A 25,129-nucleotide genomic window follows, 5' to 3' on the forward strand; every position below is an offset into this window, starting at 1 on the left:
GATAATCTAGATTGAGATGTAAATTTAGGAGGTGTCACTGTATAGGGCAGGATGGGATAATCTAGAGAATTACTGTAGATAAACAAGTTGCCTGAAGATTAAGCTTTGAAGCTCATCAATCAAAAAAAATATGTATTGAATACTTAAAGTAAACCAGGAGCTTTCTTATCCATCAGCTCATGTAGGTGGCACAACAACTCTAGCACATTTTCTAGAGGTGACTGAAAAACAGATTCAGAGAAATAAGACCTACACAAGTTCACACTCCTAGCTGATGGTGGAAGTAGAATTCAGGAGCACAACAGTATTGCCTCTACAGCGGGAAACAAGAATAATATTCACATTCATTAGGACAGTTATAATCAACTTGGTCTTGCTTTTCACCCTTTTTTTTTTTTTGGAGGAAGATTAGCCCTGAGCCAACAACTGCTGCCAATCTACCTCTTTTTGCTGAGGAAGACTGGCCCTGAGCTAACATCTGTGCCCATCTTCCTCTACTTTATATGTGGGACGCCTGCCACAGCATGGCCTGCCAAGCGGTGCCGTGTCCGCACCGGGGATCCAAACCAGTGAACCCCAGGCTGCCAAAGTGCACGTGCAAACTTAACTGCTGAGTCACTGGGCCAGCCCTTTACCTATTCTTTTATTTTGGGGAGAGGTCATTAATTCTGATTCAAACTTCTAACTCCATATCTGGTCCCAGGAGGTAATGATAACTCATTAATATTCTAGCCCCAGTTCTCAAATTTTAGAGAGCATAACTTGGACACATGCTAAAAATATAATTTCAGGCCCCCCATCCAACTCATTGCTTTTATCCACAGGCATATTTTTTTCCAACAAAAATCTACTCATTCAGTCCAGAATGATGTCACTGTTCAGAATAAGGGTATGCTGGGGGTTCATAGTTGCCTAGATATTCAGCAATTTTAATCTTTATCACAACATCTGCCAGCCAAAGAAATTCTAACTCATATTAGGTAAATGAAATCACTATCTGGTTAGTTAGGTCTTAGCTTATTGGTCAAAAAGGTGGTAACACAACGCTTCCCTTTAGGAACTCAAAATCTATTTAAGGCTATGTCTCTCAGGCTATAAGAAAGGATCAAAAGATACATCAAAAGTACAAAAGTGAATGGGACTTATTACTGCAATATATATTGCTTTACAAGTTATAAAGGGTTTTCATGAGCATTAACTAATTTAAGCCTCAGAGTAATTTTGTGACATAATATTAGCCTTATTTTCTAGATAAGGAAACTAAAACCTGGATATGTGAAATGATTTGCTTATGGTGGCACAGCTAGTAGTGAACAATCTGAGATTTGGACTGCGTCTTCTGGCTACAGATCCTACGTTCCTTTATCTACTGCCACACTGCCTCAAACTACAGACTGCATTTCTTCCAAAGGGTGTTGAGTTATAATGAGACATCCATAATCCCCTTTTACCTTTTTCAAACTTTATTTGGAAACTTTCGAACACACATATACTGTCTAGCTAGAGTCAACAATTGTTAACATTTTGCCACATTAGCTTTTACTTTCCTCACACACACACACATTTCGTTTGTTGTTATTGTTGAGACATTTGAAAATACTCTTCAACCCTAAACATTGCAGCATGCATCTCCTGAGAATAAGGACATTCTTCTACATAACCAAAATACAACTGTTCCACTTACGAAATTTCAAAATAATCCTAGGGGCTGACCCTGTGGCCAAGTGGTTGGGTTTGCGCACTCTGCTTCGGCAGCCTGGGGTTTTACTGGTTTGGATCCTGGGCACGGACCTAGCACTGCTCATCAAGCCATGCTGAGGCAGCGTCCCACATAGCAGAGCCAGAAAGACCTACAACTAGAATATACAACTATGTACTGGGGGGGGCTTTGGAGAGAAGAAGGAAAAAATAAAGCGGACAGCTTGATTCATTTAAAAAAATAATAATAATCGTATATTATCATCAGATGGACCTACTATTAAATATTATATCCATTCCATATTCCCTCACTGCATTTGGTTGTTGCATCTCTGAAGAGTCTCTTTTAATCTAGAACAGTTCAGCAACTTTTTTCATCCCACTGACTTTTTGAGGAGTCTAGGCCAATTGTCCTATACAATGTCTCATACTGTATAAATCACAAATCAGTGAATATGTCTCATTGTTTCCTCATCGTATCCCCCTATATTTCCTGTAAATTGGAAGGTAGGAATAGAGGCTTGATTAGATTCAAGTTAAATCTTTGCTTCACAGGTGGTGTTAGAACCTAATTACATTACATGCAACCCTTAATTTTTTTTTTTTTGTATTTTGTGTGTATATGAAAAATTCTCCATAATACAAAGTAAGAACAAAACAAAATTAGGGATAGTTAAAGGGTTGGGAATCTCTTTTTGATGTGATGAAAATGTTCTAAAATTGACTGTGGTGATGGTTGCACATATATGTGACTATACCGAAACCACTGACTATACATTTTATATGGATGAATTGTATGGTATTTGAATTATATTTCAATAAAAGTGTTAAAAACGACAAAAATTGAGGAACTCACACCAGAGAACCATGTATGTGCCTGCCACAGTGCTAAAAAGTCTAAGTTTCAACTGGGAATAAAATACAGATTGAGAAGCCATTCGGAACAGAACCGAGGAGGCAGTGGCCACTGTGTTCTCCCTAGGGGAAAATGTGTTCACCTAAGAATAAGGCCAACTTCCCACATTGGCAGGTCAGTCCAGACTTGCCCTTGAGTTAAATTGATATATTTTTTAAAAAGTCTGTTATTACGGGCTAAATTGTGTCCCCTGAAAATTCATATGTTGAAGTCTAAACACCAGGACCTCACAATGTGGCTGTCTTTAGAGATAAAGCCTTTAAGGGGGTAATAGTTTAAATGAGGTCATTAGGGTGGGTCCCAATCCAACAAGATTGGTGTCTTTATTTTTACTTTATTTACTTATTTTTCTGCTTTTATAACAATGAGCAACTTTTATTTCCTTCACGCCAGGGTTGGGGACGCGGCAGGTGTCAATCACCCCTGTAAACTCTGGTCCAGCCCACTTGAAAATGAGCCCAGGGGCCACCCAGTCAAGCCCCCGCATTGGGTTATGTAAACCTCTGCCCTGGGCTTTTTCGGTTTCTTTTCCAGACCCAGGAATGGTGCCAAAGATCTGCGAGGAGAAAGACACACCTATGCTTTGAGTCCAGGGGTCCAAAGGTGAGAGTGGACGAGAAAAAGTAGTTTTTGAGGCAGAAAAGAAGGGGGCTGGAAGCAGGGTGGGGTGGAGGGGAAACAATTTGTACTGAAGACGACCTGGGTGGCTTGCTGGGGGAAGGGCAGCCATGCCTAGCTCCTGGGGAGCACCCCAAATCCGAAGTCCTAAACTATCAGAGACTGGTGTCTTTATAAGAGGAGGAAATTAGGGCACACACTAACACAGAGGAAAAACTATGTGAAGATAGAAGGAGAAGATGCCCATTTACAAGCTGAGAAGAGAGGCTGGAGAAGAACTTAACCCTGCTCATACCTTAATCTTGAACTTTTAGCTCCAGAACTGTGAGAAAATAAGTTTCTGTTGTTTAAGCCATCTAGTCTGTGGCACTTTGTTATGGCAGCCCTAGCAGACTAACACATCTGACTTCCTTAAGGAGCAACATGTCTGCTAGTGACCAACTCATGAAGCCCCCACATAGAGGAAAAACGGTGTTCCTGAACCTGGAGATGCAGAGCAGGTGGCGTGTCAGGGGATGACTTTGCCCTTGGCATCAATTACAGGCCAGGACATTATAGCTTCATGTTTGGGGGAGGGCAGGTGGAGCACACCTTGACCTCTGTCCCAATACAAGCTATTCATAACTCTTACTCTAGCATATTTCTCTGGACAAATCAGAGGCCCCAGACCAGATATGCAACTTCTCTTGTCCTTGCAGATTGTTGGGAATTGCCCAGCTGTTCCTGATCCTACAGTTCAAGTATCCCACACATCCACTCACAACGGAAACCTCAGGGAACCCCCGAGAAGAGGTGAACTGTCTAGAGTTCTTCAAATGGTTCTCTTTTGAAAGTCTTCTAAAGAATAACTACAACTATCTCATTGTTCCAGTGCTCCTCACTAGGACAGATGTTGACAGTGGACAGCCATAGTAAATGCACGGCTTAGACTGGAGAATACAGTTGTCAGTGGATTTACGTTTAGCAGTGTAGTAGCTGCCATGACCACCTTCTCCATAAATGGCCCCTCTAATAGGCTGCACACATCTCAAATCCTTGGGGCACCAGCGGTGTGGCTCCCCAGTGAGAGCTTGAGTGCCATCAGTTTTTGCTCATTGCCAAAGCAGCCTGAATACTGACTAGAGAGGTTTCACCAGCGGCCTCTTGCTAAAATCAGGACATGATCTATGACTTACCAGGGTTGCTACAGGTATGGTATAATTTCAATTGTTCTGGCCCCCCTCCACCGGGGAGCAACACAGTCTCAGTGAGGGAATATAGCATTTTTCAATCTTACCCAAATGGGAATCAAAGTATATAATTAACATATACAATCTGATGGCTGGGCATGTACATATGCACCCCACCGTCCTGAACATGCAGCTGTGGTTGCCACTCCTTTTTCAGTCTTATTCATTTCCTGAATGTTATTCAGGAACATACATTGTCCTATGATTACTCTGTCCAATGGTCTCATTGTACCAAATCTTGGGTAGCTATTGGCCCTGTGCATCTCCATCCACAATCCATTTGACATCAAGTTGGGAAACTGAATATCTTATAAATGTATCATCCATATGCAAGATAATGCAACTGAGGCTTGGGGTAGAAACCTGTTAGATATCATCATAAAATGCCACCTGTACATTCATTCCTAGAAACTTTTAAGTCTATGGACTGGGCCACCTAAGTTGGAAAAACATTTCGTTTTCAGTTAGCTGGTAATTCCTACCCAAGCTTCACTTGAGGAATACCCACAGGTCAGAAAAGGTGCTGGGACATCATACATTTCTCTCCTACTGTGTCTTCATGTAAAGCATTCACATGCCTTAAAAGGGAATCTGCATTCATCCTACTTGGCATCCATCTGGGTAAAGTACAAGGCCCTTGGCCCTGTGCAGATATTAGTGGGAAGGCTGTTGTGGTTCAGTGAGGAATAAATCTACAACGTCCTATCCTGGATCAAATACTTGCACCATTAGATACTTGGAGCCAGCTGACCTCATAACACCTTCCCTTTATCCAGCTAGGGCAAGGACTTCTACAAGGCCCCATCAGGCTAGAACACGTCTTAATGTTAGGGATAGAGAATTTGTTTTAATTTCCTATAGAGCAAATGCCAGCCTGTGGTTATTCACAATTTGTCCCTAACACCTAGAGGTTTTCATGAATATATCTTTTGTAGCACTCCAAGAGGCAAATGCCTTGACAGAAATGTCCCCCGCCATGTAACAGTACTCAATAACTTGTCAGCTCCCCAAATCTCTGGACTTTTCCTACTGGACTTAAAAGCTGAATGACTGCACTGGAGATGCAGACTACAGCTGTGGGATATTTTCTTTGTGTGTATAAGAGGTAGGAAGGTAAGAGTCCAGCTCTTAGCACCTTTACCATCATTTTTGACCAGCTGAACCATTTCCTGGGTATAAATTCTGTACAATTTTTAAAAATAAATTGGGAGTTCTGTCACACTGTTTACTGACACACTCCTACACTGTGGATTCACAGATGGAGCAGAAGCTATGTGCTATAACTGAAAGCTTTTCCACACTTATTTCAGGTTTCAGAAATGTGTGCAAAATAATAGAAGCTCTGGATTAGTGATTTCTTGCTCTCTAAAAATCAAAACAGATTGTAACCCATGTAGGTTTTCTGATGTCAACCAAGAAATAAACTATAACTAAGGCTTTCCCACACACAAATGAGTGGGTTTTCTTGTAAGCATAGTCTCTGGTGATGTTTTCTACAACTGAATGTTGTCTCACACTTATCTTAAGAACAGGTTCTTTTCCTAATTTGGAGCCACTGAGGTAAAATAAAGTCTGAGTTGTGACTGAAGGTTTTTCCACATTCAGTTCTTTTATAACTGAGCTATTTGCAATAGATAGAAAACATGGAAGGAGGCTCCACTGGATCCATAATATGAAGACTGAGCCAAAAGGAAAGCTAGATACAAAAAGTAGGCTCTGGGTAGAAGGTTTTCAACCAGATCAGAAACATGTTGAGTGGCTCCTTTCCTTCATTTCTGCTGAAGTGCCTATTAGTAATTAACTTTACAACTAACCTAGCATGACATCTAAATAGACAATTTTAACAGCACCCAAATGCACTACAGAAGGATTCAGGAGAAATCCACTTTCCCTATTTTGGGGCAAATATCAGGACTGGAAAGCCCTCATCATTGACGAATGAGGGGCCAATGAAAAGCCTCTGCAACTTCAGGTAGTAAAAGGATATATGAAAATATATATATTCAAGAAAAAGTGGACTTCCAAAGAGAAACAAAATAAATTAAACTTAGCAACCATGACAGAAAAAATGAAAGGAAAACAAAATGTAAAACATTATGTATGAAAATGGAGCTCTAACTACATATACAGAAGAGAGTAAAAGCATTTTATAGAATACTAGGTTCAAATTTATGCCACTGTTTGACAATCCAGTAAAAATGATGATTTTCAGCTACATATTACCACAATTCACACTACGGTAAAAACCTAAGGCCACGACCAGTGAAGAAATCAAAATGTGGCTAAAGATTTGTCCCTCCCAAGTCCCTCCTCCCCCAAAATGGATCAGGTTGTTATTTTTAGCCTTCAAACAATGATTCCCACATTATGCAAACTCTTCCAAAGTAATAAAAGAAAAATAAACTTTCTGAATACATTTTGCAAAGCCAGCAAAAATTTAGTAAGTTAAATCTAGTTTTGTACTTAAAAAAAAAGAATCACTACAAATGGATTTTATTCCAGGAGTGCAAGGAAATTTCAATTATTTGGAAATTTGTCAAAAAAATGAATTACAGGGGCTGGCCCTGTGGCCTAGTGGTTAAGTTCAGTGTGCTCCACTTTGGCAGCCCGGGTTTGGTTCCCAGGCACAGATCTACACCACTTGTTGGCCATACTGTGGCAGTGACCCATATGTAAAGTGGAGGAAGACCGGCACAGATGTTAACTCAGGGCTAATCTTCTTCAGCAAAAAACTCACAAAAACAAAAAGAAATACACACACAAAGAATTACAAAAAGAATAAAGGATATGACCCATAACATTACACCAATTTTTTTTTTAAAGTTGACAGAACTTAGCAACCATCCTTAAAAAACTTGAAGTATAATAATTGCTATAATGTGTACTATGTGCCAAGCACTGTTTTAAGTACCTTACAATTAACCAATTTTATCCACACAGCCCTATGAGGTAGCTCCATTTTATAGATGGAAGAACTGAGACACAAGGAAGCTAAGTGACTTGCCCAAGATCATACACCTAAGAAAGTGGTGGAGTGAGGATCTGAACCTAGAGTGCTAGGCACAAAATTGTGCTCTTAACTACTATACTATGTTGTCTTCTAAAAATAACTATAGAAGGAAACTTCCTAAACACAATAGAATATTTATCAGAAACCAACAATGAAGTAACAGTAGTGAGACTTCCAAGAGTACATGTAGAAGATACCAATGAGGTCTTTATATCTGATATCCTATGATGAGATGCCACTTCCACCTTTAGAAGCTTCTAGTTTAGTGGGGGGGTGGGGGGGAGATCTTGCCCAATTTAAGAATGGTTCAGTTGGAGAGCTGAGTTTTTAAAAATTATTTATTAAACAACTAGTATACAAAAATTATCTATATGCCAAAAGAAACAGACACCATATTCAACATCAAAGAGCCTAAGTAAGTTGGTATGAACATATACACATATGCATTAAGTTGAGAATAACTTGCAAGGCAATTTAACAACAATTGCACATTGTAGCACCACCTAATTTGAAGCACTGAGGTCAAAGAAATAGCAGTTTAAAAGGAATGAAGAAGCATTTGAAGAAGAAAGTCTTTGAGAGATGAACTGGATCTCAAAGGTTCTGAGGGACACAGATTAGCAAATGTGAAGAAGAAAAGGTTTTTAGGTAGGAACACAAGTGATGAGGGTCTAGATTAGAGAGGTTTCAAAAGTAGATAAGGAGGGGAACAGCTAACAGAAAGGAAAGAATTAATAACAGTCTTGGAGAATGGCTTGATGTAAATGGTAAAATGGATTACCTGAAACAGGAAAAGTAAGATACAATCTCTGTTCTTGAGAAGCACACAGTCTGATTATGTGATGTATAACTAAGACATGAAATAGATTTTTAAACAGTTAAAAAAAAGAAAGAAGGAAACCTACAAGTACATGAAATGTGTAGTCCTCACTTCCCCATTACTGAGGAAGGAGTGCACTGTTACTGCCACTCTCCTACCTTTACGACCCAGCAGAACGCATTTGGGAAATGCCCACTTCAATTAGTGGTTCCAAGAGGACACCAGGGTGAGCAGCCTTCTTATAAAGAAAGCTTAACTCAAAGTTCCTTGCTGTCTTGGAGATTTATGCCTTAAGAAACTGACCGAGCCCCACCTGAGTGCTTCTCTCCAGTGTGAGTTCGCTGGTGGTGATTGAAAGTGGAACGCTGACTGAAGGCTTTCCCACACTCAATACATTCATAGGGTTTCTCTCCAGTGTGAACTCTCTGGTGCACAATGAGTTGCGAGCTGTCACTAAAGGCTTTCCCACAATCACTGCATTTATATGGTTTCTCCCCAGTATGGGTTCTCTGATGTACCATAAGGCTAGAGCTATAACTGAAGACCTTCCCACACTCAGTACATTCATAAGGTTTCTCACCAGTGTGAATTCTCTGGTGTATAATGAGGTGTGAGTTTTGATTGAAGGATTTTCCACATTCATTGCATTTATAGGGCTTTTCACCTGTGTGAAGTCTCTGATGTCGAATAAGACACTTACTCAGACTGAATGCTTTACCACACTCATTACATTCAAAAGGTTTTTCTCCAGTATGAATTCGCTCATGGTCAACAAGTTGAGAGTTTTGATTGAAAGCTTTCCCACAGTCACTACATTTGTATGGTTTTTCCCCAGTGTGGAGGCTCTGATGTCGAATAAGACACTTACTCCGACTGAAGGCCTTGCCACATTGATTACACTCATAAGGTTTCTCCCCACTGTGGATTCTCTGATGGTCAATGAGATTTCTATTAGAACAGAAAGCTTTCCCACACTCATTACACTTGTAGGGTTTCTCACCAGTGTGAAGTACCTGGTGTCGGACAAGACTTTTACTCCGAATGAAGGCCTCCCCACACTCATTGCATTCATATGGTTTCTCTCCAGTATGGGTTCTCTGGTGGTCAATGAGTTGGGAACTCTGAGTGAAGGCTTTCGCACATTCATTACATTTATAAGGTTTCTCCCCATTATGGAGTCTCTGGTGTTGAATGAGATGGGAGCTGTGTCGATAGGTCTTTCCACACACGCTGCACTCATAGGGTTTCTCCCCTGTGTGGGTTCTGAGATGAACTATGAGCTGAGAGGTCTGCCTGAATGTCTTACCACACTCGTTACACTCATAGGGTTTCTCCCCAGTGTGGATTCTCTGATGCCCAATGAGGTGTGAACTTCGATTGAAAGTTTTGCCACATTCATCACATCGATAGAATTTCTGTCCTTTCAGAATTCCTTGAAGTTCTGCAGGACTGGAGGACAGATTTGGATGTGCCCCAAGTTCCTTATATGTATCACATCCATCTTTGGTAGATTTATTTTTATTCTCGTGTGTTATTTCCAAGAAATCACTTTGGAGTTGGCTCCCTTCCTCATCTGAGGGTTGCCCTTCCGGCTTCTCTAAAGCATCTTCACAGGCATCTCCAGCTTCTGGTCCTCCAGGAACCACCACATAGAGTCCTCCTGATATCCTATTTGATGAATCAGAACCTTTAGAAATTTCCTGCTTTGCAGGTAACTCGGAACTTTCCATCCTATTCTCACCTGCTGCCAGAAGAAAGAAAAGAATAATTTTTACTCATTTCTTGTCCTACCGAAGAAATAGAATCATCAGTATTCCATGTACCTGAAAAAACTTCATTTACAGGTAAAGAATGAGGTGACACATTGAGAAAGGAGAGAAAATGGTAAATAGCTCATATTTTTCTTCATGGACAGAAAGATGAAAAGCAGGAAGATGGTCAGTGGAGGAGGTTGGAGGAAGAGCTCTCAGGACAGACAGATGTTAAACTAACACATCCAAGTGAGCAGGGCAATTGGAAGGCAAGAGACCAGACTGTAAAGCATGACGTGATCTTCCAGAAGTCTCTTAGAAGCTAAGTCTCCTTAGTAAAATGATGAACTCTAAGGTCCTTTCCAACCAAGACATTGTATGGTTCCATAATTCTCAGCAAAGATGTTGAAAGCGTGGTGGCAAATACCTCAAACCAAATATGAGAAATAGCATGAGCACACATGATTAGGAAAACATATACAAAAAGGAAAGATTCTGATATGACAGGTCAGTGACAAGATTTGGAGATGCTAGGGGTCAAGAAACACGGGGGAAAAGTATTGAAAGGGAGAGCAGAGCTCTACAAGTGGGGATCCCTTAGTCCCCGGGACACTGGACTGATAGCAGCCAGTACAGTATTCCTACAAGAATTAAGAAAGCCATCAATAATTTGAAATATAAATCAAAATATATATCAAACATAAATCAAAATTTAGTATCTTGATAATCTGGAATCATAAGGAAACTAACAGTTAAATATCTACTTTTGAATTCTGGAATTTTTGAATATAAAAGCTTGGAAAAGATAGAGCAATCATGTCATAGCTAAACATAAAATGTTGGTTGCTTTCAATCACATCTTAATCAGGGCTACAAACATCATGCTACTACTTTAGTACGTTCAAGTTGTGCATGTGTGGGTCCCTGACTCCTAAGCCCACCCTCGCCAGAATAGGCTACTGTCCTGGACCTGTCAATCACAGAAACTGCCCTGACAACAAGCCGCTTCCAGGAAGCTGCCCTGCTCCAGTCTTTCCTGAAGGGGAAGCTGAAGCAACCATGCTTTGTGCCAAGCAACCCAGCTCATCCCGTGATGGATGACAGGTGACTGGACAGGGCCAAGCACTAGACCAAACTGTAGCTTTCCTGTAGATTAGTCATCAGCCTCTGCTGTGGCCTGGGCCAAAGTTCTGCCCAGAGATGAGATTTAATGGCTGAACCACCCTGGAGCCCCTCTTGAAGTAACTTCTGAACTGGAAGTAGGGAAAAATGAAGGAATTTTACAAGTAGGAGCTCAAGCTGAAATGATGTATGAAGAGAAGCCAAACCATTGGGAGCCACAGCAAGCAGAAAGGATTAGGGAACAGAGAATGTCATTAAGAAGGAGCTGTGAGGGGCAAAAGATTCAGAGTGAAGAGAATGGGGAGCAGTGGGAGAAGAAGACAGATATGCAGGGAGCAGCTGAGTCACATTCCCGGTGCAACACTAGCCTAAATGTCATCAGCTGTTGCTGCTGAGGCTGCTGAGCTGCCCTGGGTCAAGGCTCAGTCCCACAAGGCCCTGTTTCTGGGCCAGCTGGTCAGTTTGTTCAGGGTTTCCATTTCTTTAGCCTTATTGTAAGTAACACAGCTCATAATTACAATAACTTGAGTAGCTCTCTATTCCTTACAACTACAAACTAACAAAACCACCCTGGGTCAATTAATAATGAAGAAAGAGAATGCTGATAACTGTTAAAGCTGGGTGATGTGCAGAAAGGTTCAGGATACTGTTCTCTCTACTTTGTCTGTTTGCCATTTTTCACAATAAAAGTTAACAAAGAAAAAGAATACAGCAAAGAAAATGCAAAGACTGCAGACTCTAAGTTACCGGGGAGCAGAAGCATTACCCAGGGAGGCCGCGCTGCAGTGATTTTCCGGCATGACGTTCCGGTACAGGGCTCTCTGACTGACTGCTGGACCTCTCCGCTTCTTCTGAGTATAGTCCACGCACAGGAACTCGTACGCTGCAGAGCCCTGGAACGACAAGCTTCTATTGCTCAGGATATTCCCAGCCTGAAGGCTACTGAGAGCACCGGGTGAGGGTCCTGGTGGGGAAAGTGGGGGCAGAGGGACAGAGGCTGGGATGACACATCTAAAAGGACAAGAGCAGGGCAACATAGAGTCTGTGAACTCAGCAGGCGGGACCAGCTCCAGGGGAAGCAATCAGGCAGGGAAGCCACAGGAACATCTCAGAATGGCCCAGAGCCCGGGGCTGAGCTCTAGCTATCCGGGGCCACAGACTGGGGAACTCAGGAAAGACGGAAAGGACTAAGCTCACCTGGGGCCCGACCATCTGAAGCACACTTGCTGCTGCTTGGTCTCCTAAGTTCCCTGCTTGGGGAAGGGCAGGCACTGGGGAAGCCTGTTGAGCTGAGGGAGGAAAGAAAGCTATGAGTGGGACAAGCCCTGCCCTTGGCTCCACCAAGGTCTGTATCCCACCCAGTGGACTCAAGAGAGCCCAGGCAACTCCACACACAGAGTCTCATGCCCTTTCCAGAAAGGCTTTATCCTATGTGTGCTGTGAATTTTCCTGGGGGGTATGGTAGAAGGACCCAGGTCATACTGAGGACTGGCCCCCCAGCCCTCACTCTCTTCAACCTCTCTGAAGGAAGCCATCCCTTTTTTTTTATTGAGGTATAATTGACATACAAGATTATATTAGTTTTAGGTGTACAATACAATGATTCGATACTTGTATATACTGTGAAATGACCACCACAAAAAGTCTAGTTAACGTCCATCACTATGCATAGTTACAAATCTCCCCCCTCCTCCCACTTTGGCAGCACTTATACTAAAACTAGAAGCTATACTTCTGACTACTTTCTCTCTCATGGCTCCCCTAGCACCAGCCTAGCCTGATTTCCCCTTCACACTCTGGCCCCTCATTCCCTGGTTTCTCTTCCTTCTCCTGCCCTCTCAGTGCGGACACTCCAGGCACTCAGGCCTCAGAGTTTCCCTTCTCTCTGTCAGAGATCTCACCAACTCTGATTGCTTTAACGCTGCTCTTAAGTTCTCACAGTTCTCTCCTAGATTGCTATCACAAGCTTCCAGTTGCCTATTGGACATTTCACTTGGGATCCCACAACACCTTAAATTCAGTGTGTAAAAGGTATGTTCTCGCCATCTTCCCTTCCTGACTTCTCAAGTTCCTTCAATGACTTCAGACATTGACCAAAACCCTCTAATTCCCTCTCCTCCCCATTGTCCCACGGATTCTTCCTTCACAATGTCTGTCACATCTGTTGCTTTCCATTCCACTGACCCCACTCAGGCAATAATTGCCTCACATCTGTTCTCCCACACTGGCCTCCTACTGAGGCTCCCAGCCACCAGTCTCCCCATTCAATCCACAGTGCTCGCATGTGCCAGAGTAATCCTCCTGAAATACTCTTTCTCACATATCATCCTCTGTCCCCCAAAATCTTCCTGGTCTCCACCCTAAGGCCCTTACAAACAGACCCCAGGCTCCCAAATACAGTCTTCCCTGACGCCTCAACAGGGTCCGAGGAACTCCCACTTATGAGTCTTCACTTATATCCTCTGCCCCGGGGCCTACCAGTTTTCTCTCCCTTCAAATTTCTCCCCCATTTTTCACTGTCCAATCCCACTGCTACCTCCTTCATGAAGCAACCCCTACCTACTCCAGCCCACAATGATCTTGCTCACCCTTTATAATGTCCATATTGCGCATTTGTGATGGTGCCAAATGATTGGGAACAGATATCACTCATATGTATCTCATCAAGTTGCCTCTTCTTGTACATATGTTTGACTCTCTGCCAACTAGATAACAAGCTCTTTGAAAGCTGTGACAGTGCACTATCTCTCTCTGGTCCTCAACAGTGCCTTTCCCATGACATGTGCTTGACAAAAACTTGCTAAATAGATGAACGATTAGAGAATAAGCAAAACAAACACACAAAGTCACTAAGGAAGAAAGAGAGAGGGCAGTGCAATGAAGGACTCCAATACGGTGGGAGATGAAAGAAAGGAGACTCTGGAAGAGAGAAGGGAGGCATGATTTGAGGCCAGAGCTGGAGAGGTGAGTACCAGAGCGTCCACTGGTGGGATGGCAGGCCCCTGGGTCATGAGGAGGCTCCAGGTGGGCTCCAGGGGCTGAACCCTCACTGAGGGATGAGGTAGGAGAGTCCTCTGTTGCACCCAGGACTGTTGTTTCCTCCAAATGCATTTCCTGTTCCTGTTCTGGAGCTGACACCTAGAGACAAGAAAATACAATTGGGTTCAAAAGAGTACCCCAAACCGCTGAAACCTAGAGACAAGAAAATACAATTGGGTTCAAAAGAGTACCCAAAACCTCTAAGAAACAGCCCCCAGAAAGAAAGCCAGGGAAAAGAAGAGCCAGAGTGTCCTTCCACACCCACCAGTACAGCCTACAGGGGGAACAACTGTCAAAGCAGATCTACCGCTTGCAATGCTACTTGTCATTCCCCTGCTGTCCCTCTTGGTAGGAGCTTGAAGACTAAATTACATAACCACTTCCACACTGTGTCAGTTCTTCAGACAGAAATTGGTTTATGAAGAACCATCTAGAAAAAGGAGCCAGGACAGCAATTCAGTATACTCCCTAGAGCCTTAGCCTACAAAAGAACCCAATCAGAAGTACCAAAGAAACAAAAAACTATGGGTGTGTGTACCTGTATGTGCACAAATAACACTACGGAGGCTGACAGCTGAAGCAACAGCCCAGAACAGTGGCTGACAAACCTCAAGAGAGCTTTTCCAATTTCTCTCAGCAAAAGTGTCTCCTCTTCAGATAAGCCATCCCTGGGCACACTGATGAAGCAAGGACAGTCACTCTCTCTCAAATTACCTGACTATACTTTCGATAGCATGTATTAATCTTTATCTTATTTATACCTTTATTGTCTATTTCTTCCCCAATGAAATATAAGCTTGAGAGTAAGAACTCTACCTTGATCACCAGCTCCTAGAACAATGCTTCGCCCAACGCTGGTGTTCAATTAATATTGGCTGACCTACTTCCTCTTGATATTTTTCTGAGTTTTTAGGGTTACCTGCAACTCAGTTTTCAATATGTACTATCTCTCCCCAAAATTTATATTAAAAAGTCAAATAAGATCATATAACACCACTCTTTAGAGAACTTGAGAATATCTCAGAGCAAAGACGTTTTATTTCTAACCCTTGCTTGTTGTCATTAAACCAGCTCCTCACAATCTCATGGTTACTATTTTTATCAGCACTTGGAGCAGATAACCTAAAACATTATCTAAATAAATCACATTTATAAGCTCACCTACTCTGGCATATACATAGTACAGCATAAGGTAAAAATAACTTCTCCTTTAATAAACTATGCTGGATTTGCCCTGTTCAGTCTGTGTATATCTCTCCAGGGCAGTGGTAAAACGAGGAGGCTCCCTTGGGTCTGTGGTTCCCAGGCTTTCCACTGGATGGTTCTTGTAACTCCACTGGAATTACAGCTCTTAAATACAGCAGCTGTGGGTACTGTCAGAAGACAGAACTTAACTGCACTGTGATGTCACAACTTTGTAATTCACCAATAATTACATCCTGATACAGTTCCTGTTCATTATCTAGGACTCATAAGTTTCCTTTTCTTGCAGGCATAAAAACCCCATTTCAATTTTCATTTTAAGGTGGCATTCCGCAGCAAGACACTAGGGAGAAGCTAGTGGCTTAGAACCTAGGGAGATGGAAAATCCTGGTTCCCACACTTAATGGTAGTCGGCAACAACCACTTTGGCTAAATCTCATGGACAAAGGGAACACTTACTTGCCCTGTTATCTTAGATGACTCAATTAACCGTTCTGTGCTCACATCATTTGTCAAATGGAAGTAATGATTACTAATTGTGTATTTTGTAAGCCTGCTAGGAGCTGAAATAAGATACAGGATATGAACACACTTTGTAAGTTGCACAATTCTGCAGCCCAGCAGGGATTACTCTACAACCCTCCCCAGCCCCAATGTGTACCCATGCACATGCTCACTCCTGCTGAGCAGGATGACTCCGATCTGTCCTGACAGTCCTTAATCTCCTCCTGGCAAACTGCCATGTAAAAGCTTGTTTATTCATTTAGCCATAAACACATTTTCTGAGGCTGTGCTAGGAGAGACAGTCCTGTTCTCATGTATTCATGTCAAAAAACTTAAGCTGATAATAGTGGCAGAGTAAGAAATGGAGTCCAAAGACCCCACTCCTAGGCTGGAGCTGTGACTGTTCAGCTGCCCTGACTGTTAACTATCAGTCACTCTTGTGGGTTTGTGACTCAGTCACCCTTTTCTGAGGCTCCCTGGATAAAAGACTGAGTTTTAATGGAGGGAGCATTCTCTTCTGCTTAAGCAAAAGGCGGCGGGAAATCCTCCTTCCACCCTCCTCACTAAATGGCACTGTAAACACTTCTTTAGCTGCTTGGGCCTAGTTGCTCTCTAGACCCTGATGTTGGTTGATATATTCCTGTGTGTTTATTATGGTGTGTTATACAAGGAAATAATGGTTGGCAATGGGTTTAATGATGCCAAGTGGGCACTGGCTAGTACTCCTGGAAAAAAGTCTAGCCTTAGGACTCCAATCAACTGGAATTGATTCCCTAGGCATAGATATGTAATCATTTTTTTAAAAGCACTGAATAAAATGATATGCTGGGTACTTGGGAAATTTCATCTACTGGCTTTCCCTGGTAAAGCACAAAGGAGCAAAAGTAGAGGGGACCCTAAGCCACTCTGCTCAGTCACAAGGGAGCAATTTGAAACTCACCAGGAAGAACTGACTTATCCATAGTGTGATGGTCTTTTGATGTGTCAATTTAGCACTAATTTAGGTGCTGCTGTGAAAGTACTTTGTAGATGTCATTAAAATCCATAATCAGTTTACTTTCAGCAAAGGAGATTATCCCAGATAATCTGGATAGGCCTGATTCAATCAGTTGCAAGGCCTTAAAATCACAGCTGAAAGTTCCATTAAACAGCAACTCTGCCTACGACAGTAGCTTCAGCCTGTGTGAGAGTTCCAGCCTGCCCTTCCTGACAGCCTGCCCTACAGATTTCAGACTTGCCTTGCCAGCTCCCACAATCACCTAAGTCATTTTCTAGCAATAATATAAATATATAATATATACAATTTCCTCCTGGTTTTTCTTCTCTGGCTAATACACAGTCACCAAACTAATCAGCCCTGTGGTCCTAGACGCCAGATTTCCCACTGTTATCACACTGCTGATTCTCCAATTTTTTTCTCTAATTTGCATTATCTTAGCTTTAAATTTGACAGAACCCCAGGAAATAGGGAAAATCTAAATTAGAATTAAAGAGGTAAAAAGGCTTCAGTTGGGTTTGGAAAGCTAGAAAGGGAAGAAATGATTATGAGAGCAGTCACCTCTCAAGGAACCTAAAAGGCAGGAAGAGAATTGACTCTGAGAAGTCCGAGGAAGTGAGTAATGAGAATGTCTCCAATGAAGGCCCATATTATCAGCATACCCAAAAGTCTACCCCTCCTCCCAACACTCCCCCATTCTAACCAGCGTGCAGATCCTCTGCTTGCCTGGAGTGCTATGTAAATCTCCAGGCTGAAGCTAGGCTCACAAGACAGTATTTCACAAAATGATTCAGAGAGCTTGGCTGGTATTTGCATTTTTGTTTATGGCTTGGAGGATAAAACTATTTCCCCTCTATCCACGGAACTGGCTCAAGAATCCTAAGGGCAAACTAGCCTACAGCCTAGGGAATGGACAATGCCTATTCCCAGGCTAACCCAAGCACTAGAGAATGGTTCCAGATGCCATTCTAGCCTCAACTGCTCACCTCTCCTGGTCCACTGAGGTGTCTCTGGAAATCCTCCACCACAGCCACAGCCTCCTCACCACTTTCGGGGTGATGCAGCTGCACCCAGGTCCGGAGCTCCCCTGGCAGGATGCTTAGAAACTGCTCCAGCACCAGCAGCTCCAGGATCTGTTCCTTGGTGTGCACCTCCGGCATCAGCCACCAGCGGCAGAGCTCCCGGAGGCGGCTCAGTGCCTCCTGTGGCCCAGACATCTCGTGGTAACATAACTGCCTGAAGTGCAGCCGGAAAATTTCACAGACAGGAGGGTGGTTCTTTTGGAGACTGCAGCCCTGCCTCCAGGTCTGGCTTCCTGGCTCCTGCTTCACAGTCAGGCGCCCCTCCTGCTTCTGGAGAACAGCACTCCTGGGGATGAGGCCCAAAGTTCCCCTGCCTTGGGTGGCCATTGTGACCCCAAAGAGAAGCTTGTTTCAGCTGCAGTTTGTACAATTAAAATGATGGTCTGTAATTCAGATTTCAGGAACTCTTTTTCAGAGTTGGGGGTGTGGGAGGATGGCAGTATCACCTACAGAAATATCAAGAGAGAAATCAAAGTTTCCAGAGTGTTCAGCCCCAGGCTGATGACAGACTCCCCCCACCTCGAGAGTTAAAAAGCAAAGCTCCGGAAAAAAGGAGCACAACCAGGGCACTCTCTCTAAGCATCTCTCCAAGTGACTTCCCTTCTTAAACTTTCAGTGGCTCCCATCACCTACAGGATAAAACCTGAATGTCTATGCCTAGCCTTCATAGCCCTTCACAATCTGGCCTCAGGCCTCTGTTCTAGCCACACCCCCTATCACTCTCCCCAGGTACCCAGGCTAGAAAGACAGCAATGATCTCCAAATGTGGGATATGCAAGACAATCCAAAGGTTGCTAAGAAAACGCTAAGTTGTTTTGTAACTCCTATTTAGTGTATGTTTTATAATGTGCTTTGAAGTTTGTAAAATAGTACATATCTTTAATTTACATATAAACGTATGTTGGAAGTGCATGCTCAAAACTCTTCCACTCCTCTCTATTGTGATAGAGATGCACAAGAAAGTAAGTTTGGGACTAAAGCTTCGGAGATACAGCTAAAATCCACATGTACTCTTTCCTTGTTTGGATTTTTTTGTTCCTTTCAAGTTTGGACAAACTCCTACTACTCATCGGTCAAGACCCAGAACAAATGCCATTTCCTCTTGAAGGCTTTCCTGATTCCCCCATGCAGGAAGAGAGCTGGTACTCTCCCTCTCTGCATCTCTCACTATAACACTGTATTTTAACTAGTTTATGTACAACTCAACACTCACACCCTCCAAACTACTGGACTGCCACCCAAGGAAAGGAACCCGATGGAGTCAGAAAATGCCAGATCTTTTTCTACTCAACCCACCACCCCTAGAAAGTCTTCCTGGTCTCTCCAGGCTTAAGCGTGGTTATTGCCTCAGTGAGCCCACAGTACCTTTTTCATTCAAACCTCTGCTAGATCACTTGTCACACTGTGTTCGTGGTTTACACGGCTGTCTCCCCGACTTTCTCAGAGGACGCAAAGGGCAGGGCCTGGTTCCCAGTCATTTTTGTACATATGTGTGTGTACACAGCACGCAGAAGCACATATATGGTAAACAAACGAATGTGATTCATTTACCTGATACTGAAGTGGGGGGAAAACTTTTATCCAGTTTATGTATTGTAAAACTGTTTGAAAATCAGCATCTTACTAGTAACTGGGGCATCTACGTTACGGTGCCAACTCACCATGCATCTCGGTACCCTGGGTAAGCTACTTGTCTCCAGGCTTCAACTTTTTTAAAAACACAAAGATGTACTTAAAAATAATCGGCTCTAAGATCCCACCCATGTAGAAAAGTTCTGGTCATTTTACTACTTCCTTTTCTGTTCCGAACGCTCAGCAGCTTATCTCATCTAGATTCTGGCGTCTCCAAGTCACGCGTCACGTTTGAAACTCCGAGACTGTCTGACCCACTTCTGACGCTCCGCATTGTCTCCGCCGGCACGCAAGGCTGGGACAGCATCTATCTACAGTTCGCGTTAAACCAGGCTTCTGCGGCGCCGCTCACCTGGCTACGTCTGCCCTGTTCATCGCTGTACCCGCAGGTGCCCGGCTCCGTGCCAGGCACGGCTGGCCAGGGGGTTGGGACAAAGAGGCGGCTCTACATTTCGCGGCTTCTGTGCGACAGAGGGACCGCGCCGCCGGCCGCGGGGGCGAAGCGTGGGCTCGCCTGGCGTCGCCGACCTGGGCTGCAGGCGGCTGCGGCTCCAGCCTAGCGACCCCAGCCCCGGCAGCGCCTCCCTTCCCGCCCCTAGTCGCCTCCACGGGGCACCGGGGCGCCGCGGCGGCGAGCCTTTGGCGCGGGACACCTCCGCGGCCGGCAGAAGCGACAACAATGGCCGAGCCGGAAGCGACAGAAGCCCGACTTCCGGCCCCTCCAGGATCCCGGAAGTCTCTGTCGCGAAGGTGGGCGCGCGCGCCCCCAAACCCAGGAAAGCTGGCGGGACCCTGGGCGCCGCTTCTGCGGTCCCCTGGACCGGGCCGGGCCACCTGCGACGGGAGTGGGGGCGGGGCCTCACCTGAGGCCTCAGCCTGCACACATGCGCCTCTCAGACCATTCAAAGTCCAGGCTACTGACGCGCCCCAGCTCTGCCCCTTCCCCTCCAGGTGACCTTGGGAAAGATACCCCACCTCTGAAACTGTTTTTTCTTCAGAAAAACGCCGCGCAAAGGCGTGCCTCACAGGACTATGAGCACTGAAAGGCATAAGATACAGACGCTACATAACAAAAGGCCTGGCATAGCTCGAGCATTCAGTCAGTTATTATTACGCTGTATGTGATGCCCAGGGCATTTTTCACCCATTCTGAGTCTTAAGTTTCTTCATCTGTGAAATGGAAGAAGTCCATGCCTGCTTACGCCTCAGAATTGGGAGGATTAAGTGAGGTAAGTTGTGAGCCTTGACATGTCCTGTTAAGCACTATACAAACATAATGACACATACCAAGAAACTGGTTTCTTGGGGAGTAAGACTGGACCTTGGAAACATCAAGGCCAAGGGGCAGGCAGATGTTGGTTACTAACACAAGGCAGTATGTGATACCCAACATAAGAGAAGTTCAGAGAACCAAGGGAGGGATTGATTTTGAAAGGGATCAGAGGCAGCCTCCAAGGGAATAACATTGAGTTGAGTCTTGAAGGAGGATTTAGACAGGTGTTGGGGAGAGGAGACAATGTGATCAAATGTCAAGAAATACACATTTCGGGGGGGTTTTCATTATTTCAGTTCAAGTTATTTCCTATTATAAGCTGTAGGAAATTAACAATGATGTGATCTCTAGATGTATAAAATCTGTATGCTAATAAGCCACCGTAACATCCCCTGATGATCCTGTTCTTCCATCACTTTACAGAACAGATGATACTTACATTCCTTATTGCTAATTGACAATAGGAAGTGAACCAAGAAGAAGCTGAGCCCTGATACTCCAGGAAATTTGTAAATTCCCATCATATATGAGGCCTCCAGGATGCCTGCATTTACCCTTGGAACTCTTCCATGGCTAAGCCTATATGTTCTTTTCTAAGAGTATCTAGCAGATTACGTTATGCTCCAATAACACCAATATTCCACACACTAGTGTTTCTACAGATTAAGCATTCATAGTTCCCTAAGTGAGTGGATGTTTCCTTCTTCCTCAGAGGAGGTATTCCAGAGGGTCAAGCTGGTTTTCCCCAATTAGAGGTGGGCAGGGGTGTTGTTTTCTCCTTCTCCCTTTCCTAGTAGTGCCTGGAACAAGGCTATCCCTAGGGGTTGCTTGCCTGAAATATGTTGGGCCTATTCCCCTGTCATCCTAATCCCCTGTCATTTCTGGCTTCTTTCCACTGCCCAGAAACTGATGGGGCCTGGGAGGAGGGTAACAATGAAGAAAAGTCTGATACCTCTTTAAGTACTTTTTAGAGTTAGAAAGGGCTTGCTTTTCAGTCTTTGGCATCAGGTTTACTAATAGGGATGCACAATAAAGTTTGGAGAGTAAAGCTCTAGTAGAAACTTCTCAATGTGAAAAGGTCAGCTGTGTATTGGAATTTGGCTTGTGTTTGCTCTTTGCATCTTGGACTACGATAAATGCTACAACTCTTCCCTAGAAGGAACTTCCTCCAAAGTTTTAATGTACCTTTTCTTTTAGGACTTTTCTAGCCTCTTGCCAGAATTTTGTTTCATCTCATTAATCCTAATCATGCACCTCTGTTCCAAACAATTCCACTCTGTTGTGATGTCCTCCAATTTCAAAACTCATAGCAAATACTAACCACTAAAAATTTCTGGAAGCACTGTCTGAATAACGGACTTCTTATAGCTGGCTTCCACCTGTGTATTTGGATTCCTTCCTCCAGTCTACGTTACTTGAAGCTTTTTCTGGAATGTCAGCTTTGTTTAGTTCATGCTATCATTAGATCTTCATATTTGTTATATCCCAACACACTGAATGCAGAAGCAGATATGAAAATCTAGCCATCTTCTATTAAAAGTCTTTAGTTAACTAATCCAGCAAACAATTTACCACTCCAGTCCACTCAAGTCCAAAATCTCTGATAAGTGCTCTTAGAATAATAATTCAGTCCAGTCTAAAATTATGTTCTTCCCTCTCTTGTCAAATCCCTCAAATGCATTACCATGCATATTCTTTGAATCCAATTTATGGGATTCTCATAAAACCCCGGGCAAATAATACCCTCTTAGGAAAGCTGTATTCTCTTCAGTCTCTGTTTCACCATTCTCTTGTAGGGCTTTGCTGAAAGCAGTAAGAAGTAAAGAGCACACACCGAAATTCTGAGTCTTTCCTGCCACTTCCTCTAACATTATGGCTTTAGTCAGCATATGGTCTGCATTGCAATGGGCAGCCTGTGACCGTACAGATGCTTTTCTACTGCGTAACCAGGGTCACCAGCAGCATCCCACTACAGCAGGGTTTCTCAATCCAAACCCTTTTGAATCAGACAATTCTTTGTTGTGGGGAGCTGTCCTATGCATGTAGGATGTTTAGCAGCATCCCTTGCATCTACCTGTTAGGTGCCAGTAGCACCCTACCTCCAGTTGTAACAATCAAAAATGTCTACAGATGTCCCCTGCAGAGGGCTACAAGTTCTAAATTCTGTATCAATGAATAATGCTTTGAGCAGTAACAGAAATCTGAAAAATGGCAGCTTAAGCAAATAAGTTTATTTTTCTCAATACCACCAGGCATTGCATCTGCATTCTCATCAGGACTGAGGGGAAGATCAAGTCTTCTCCCAAGAAGGCTTTAAAAAAATTCTGTGATAAGAGACACCCTCACCAGGGACTTTCTCTTATATATTAGTACTGTGCACATGGCCACCCTTAATTCTAAGAGAACCTGGGAGACTGAATATTTTAGGTTTCTAGCCTCTATAGCAGCTCTGTCCAATAAAACGTTCTGTGATGATGCAAATGTTCTATATTTGCTCTAATAATATGATAGCCACCAGCCACATGTGGCAACTGAACACTTGAAATGTAGCTAGTATGACTGAAGAAATGAATTTTTAATTTTATTTGCTTTAAATTAATTTAAATTTAAATAGCCATGTGTAACTAGTGGCTACCAGATTGGATAGCTCTAAAATAAAGGAAGTCAAGGAGAAAAGGGATTGGAAAAGATGTTGAGTGAGCCAACCTAGAGTATCTGCCACAGGACTACTCTTACTTTCTTGAACTTCTCTTCTACCTTGACTTCGCAATAACATACTCTCTTCTTTGACACACCCTTCCTAGCATATAGCGTCAGTTACTGGGCTCTCAATATGAACCAAGCTCTTTCTCCATTCACTTCTTAAATGTCAGTGTTCCCCAGGGTCTTCCTAACCTTCTTTTCATCTCACTTTTCACACTTTCCCTCTCTGAGTGAGCTCATCTACTCACTGTTTCACCTACCTCCCACAAGCTGATGACTTCCAAATCTATATATTTACTACAGTGAGTTCCAACTTCATACATCTGTCTTCCTACTTGTCTACCTAGGTGTCTCCTGGGCACCTCAAACTCAGTATGTCTCAAGTTGAATAGTTACTGATGGAACAAATATTCATTTTGCACCAACTCAATGCCAGGCAGTGGGTTAGATGTGAGGAATAAAAATAGAAATAGGCTAGATGTGGGGTCTTTTTGTTGCTTATAGTTTAGTAGGTACAATAGGTAGATTTTCTCTACTGAACTGGCTTCAACTATCTTCATTTGGCTCCATTCATTCTCACCCAAGTGCAAGGTTTTTTTCATTTCACAATGCTATCCTTCTAGATCAGCAGTTCTCAAAGTCTTTAGTCTCAGCAACCTTTGATACCCTTAAAAATTGTTCAGGGGGGCTGGCCCAGTAGCATAGTGGTTAAGTTCACATTCTCCACTTCGGCAGCCTGGGGTTCACAGGTTCAGATCCCAGGTGCAAACCTAGCACCGCTTGTCAAGCCATGCTGTGGTGGCATCTCACATACAAAACAGAAGTTGGTTGGCACAGATGTTAGCTCAGTGACAATCTTCCTCACAATAAATAAATAGATAAATAAATAAATAAATAAATAGTTCGGGGCCTCAAAGAGCTTTTGTTTGTGTGGTTGTATCTCTTGAGATTTACTTATTAGAGATAAAACTGAGACATTTAAAAAATATTTATTTAGAAATAATAATAAAACCATTACATGCTAATGTTTACATTATTTACAACATTTTTATGAAAAATATGTTTTCTAAAACAAAAAATTAGAAGAATGGCACTGTTTTACATTTTTGCAACTCTTCTTAAAAAGCTGGTTTAATAGAAGTTGGCGGGATTTTCATATCTGCTCCTGCATTCGATCAGTTGGAATAAGACAGATATGTAGGCTCTGTGACTCTACTGTACACTCAGGAGAGAATGAGAGTAAAAGAGGCAAATAACATATTATTATTATGAAAATGGTTTGGACACTGTGGACCTCCTGAAGGTCTTCCAGGGGTCCCCGGGCCATATTTTGAGAACTACTTTTTCTCTGGACCACAAGGGCTACTCTCTTGTTTTAGGAGGCTTCCAGATGATCTAGGCTGTTGAAAAGGTGGTTTGGATGGGCTGTGCATGCCTCAGGTCATAGAATGTGTCTCCCCTGCTGGTTGACCGAGGACAGTCTGGAGGCAGCTGTAAACGAAAGACCCTGAACAGATGGCTTCTGGCTGCAG

The 25,129-nt window shown here is 43.2% G+C and overlaps 1 protein-coding gene across 4 annotated transcripts in view; it reads right to left on the bottom strand.

Moving 5' to 3' along the window:
• ZKSCAN7 (zinc finger with KRAB and SCAN domains 7) overlaps window positions 1-20,097 on the bottom strand; it is a 33,798-nt gene extending 13,701 nt beyond the window's left edge. Inside the window, exons 1-6 of one of the 4 annotated variants that reach the window (XM_046644362.1) lie at window positions 19,974-20,097; window positions 17,894-18,435; window positions 14,137-14,302; window positions 12,362-12,453; window positions 11,931-12,057; window positions 8,613-10,035 (exon numbers count right to left, since the gene is read on the bottom strand). In XM_046644362.1, the coding sequence (XP_046500318.1) occupies window positions 8,613-10,035; window positions 11,931-12,057; window positions 12,362-12,453; window positions 14,137-14,302; window positions 17,894-18,316 (2,231 nt within the window). In that variant the 5' untranslated portion in view covers window positions 18,317-18,435; window positions 19,974-20,097. Of the gene's footprint in view, window positions 1-7,826; window positions 10,036-11,930; window positions 12,058-12,361; window positions 12,454-14,136; window positions 14,303-17,893; window positions 18,436-19,540; window positions 19,628-19,650; window positions 19,906-19,973 lie in introns of those variants that run through there. The other 3 variants (XM_046644352.1, XM_046644337.1, XM_046644345.1) reach the window with 3 other exon arrangements.
• Window positions 20,098-25,129: the final 5,032 nt, after the last annotated feature.

Source organism: Equus quagga, chromosome 1 (genome assembly GCF_021613505.1).
Source record: "Equus quagga isolate Etosha38 chromosome 1, UCLA_HA_Equagga_1.0, whole genome shotgun sequence".
Classification (NCBI taxonomy): domain Eukaryota; kingdom Metazoa; phylum Chordata; class Mammalia; order Perissodactyla; family Equidae; genus Equus; species Equus quagga.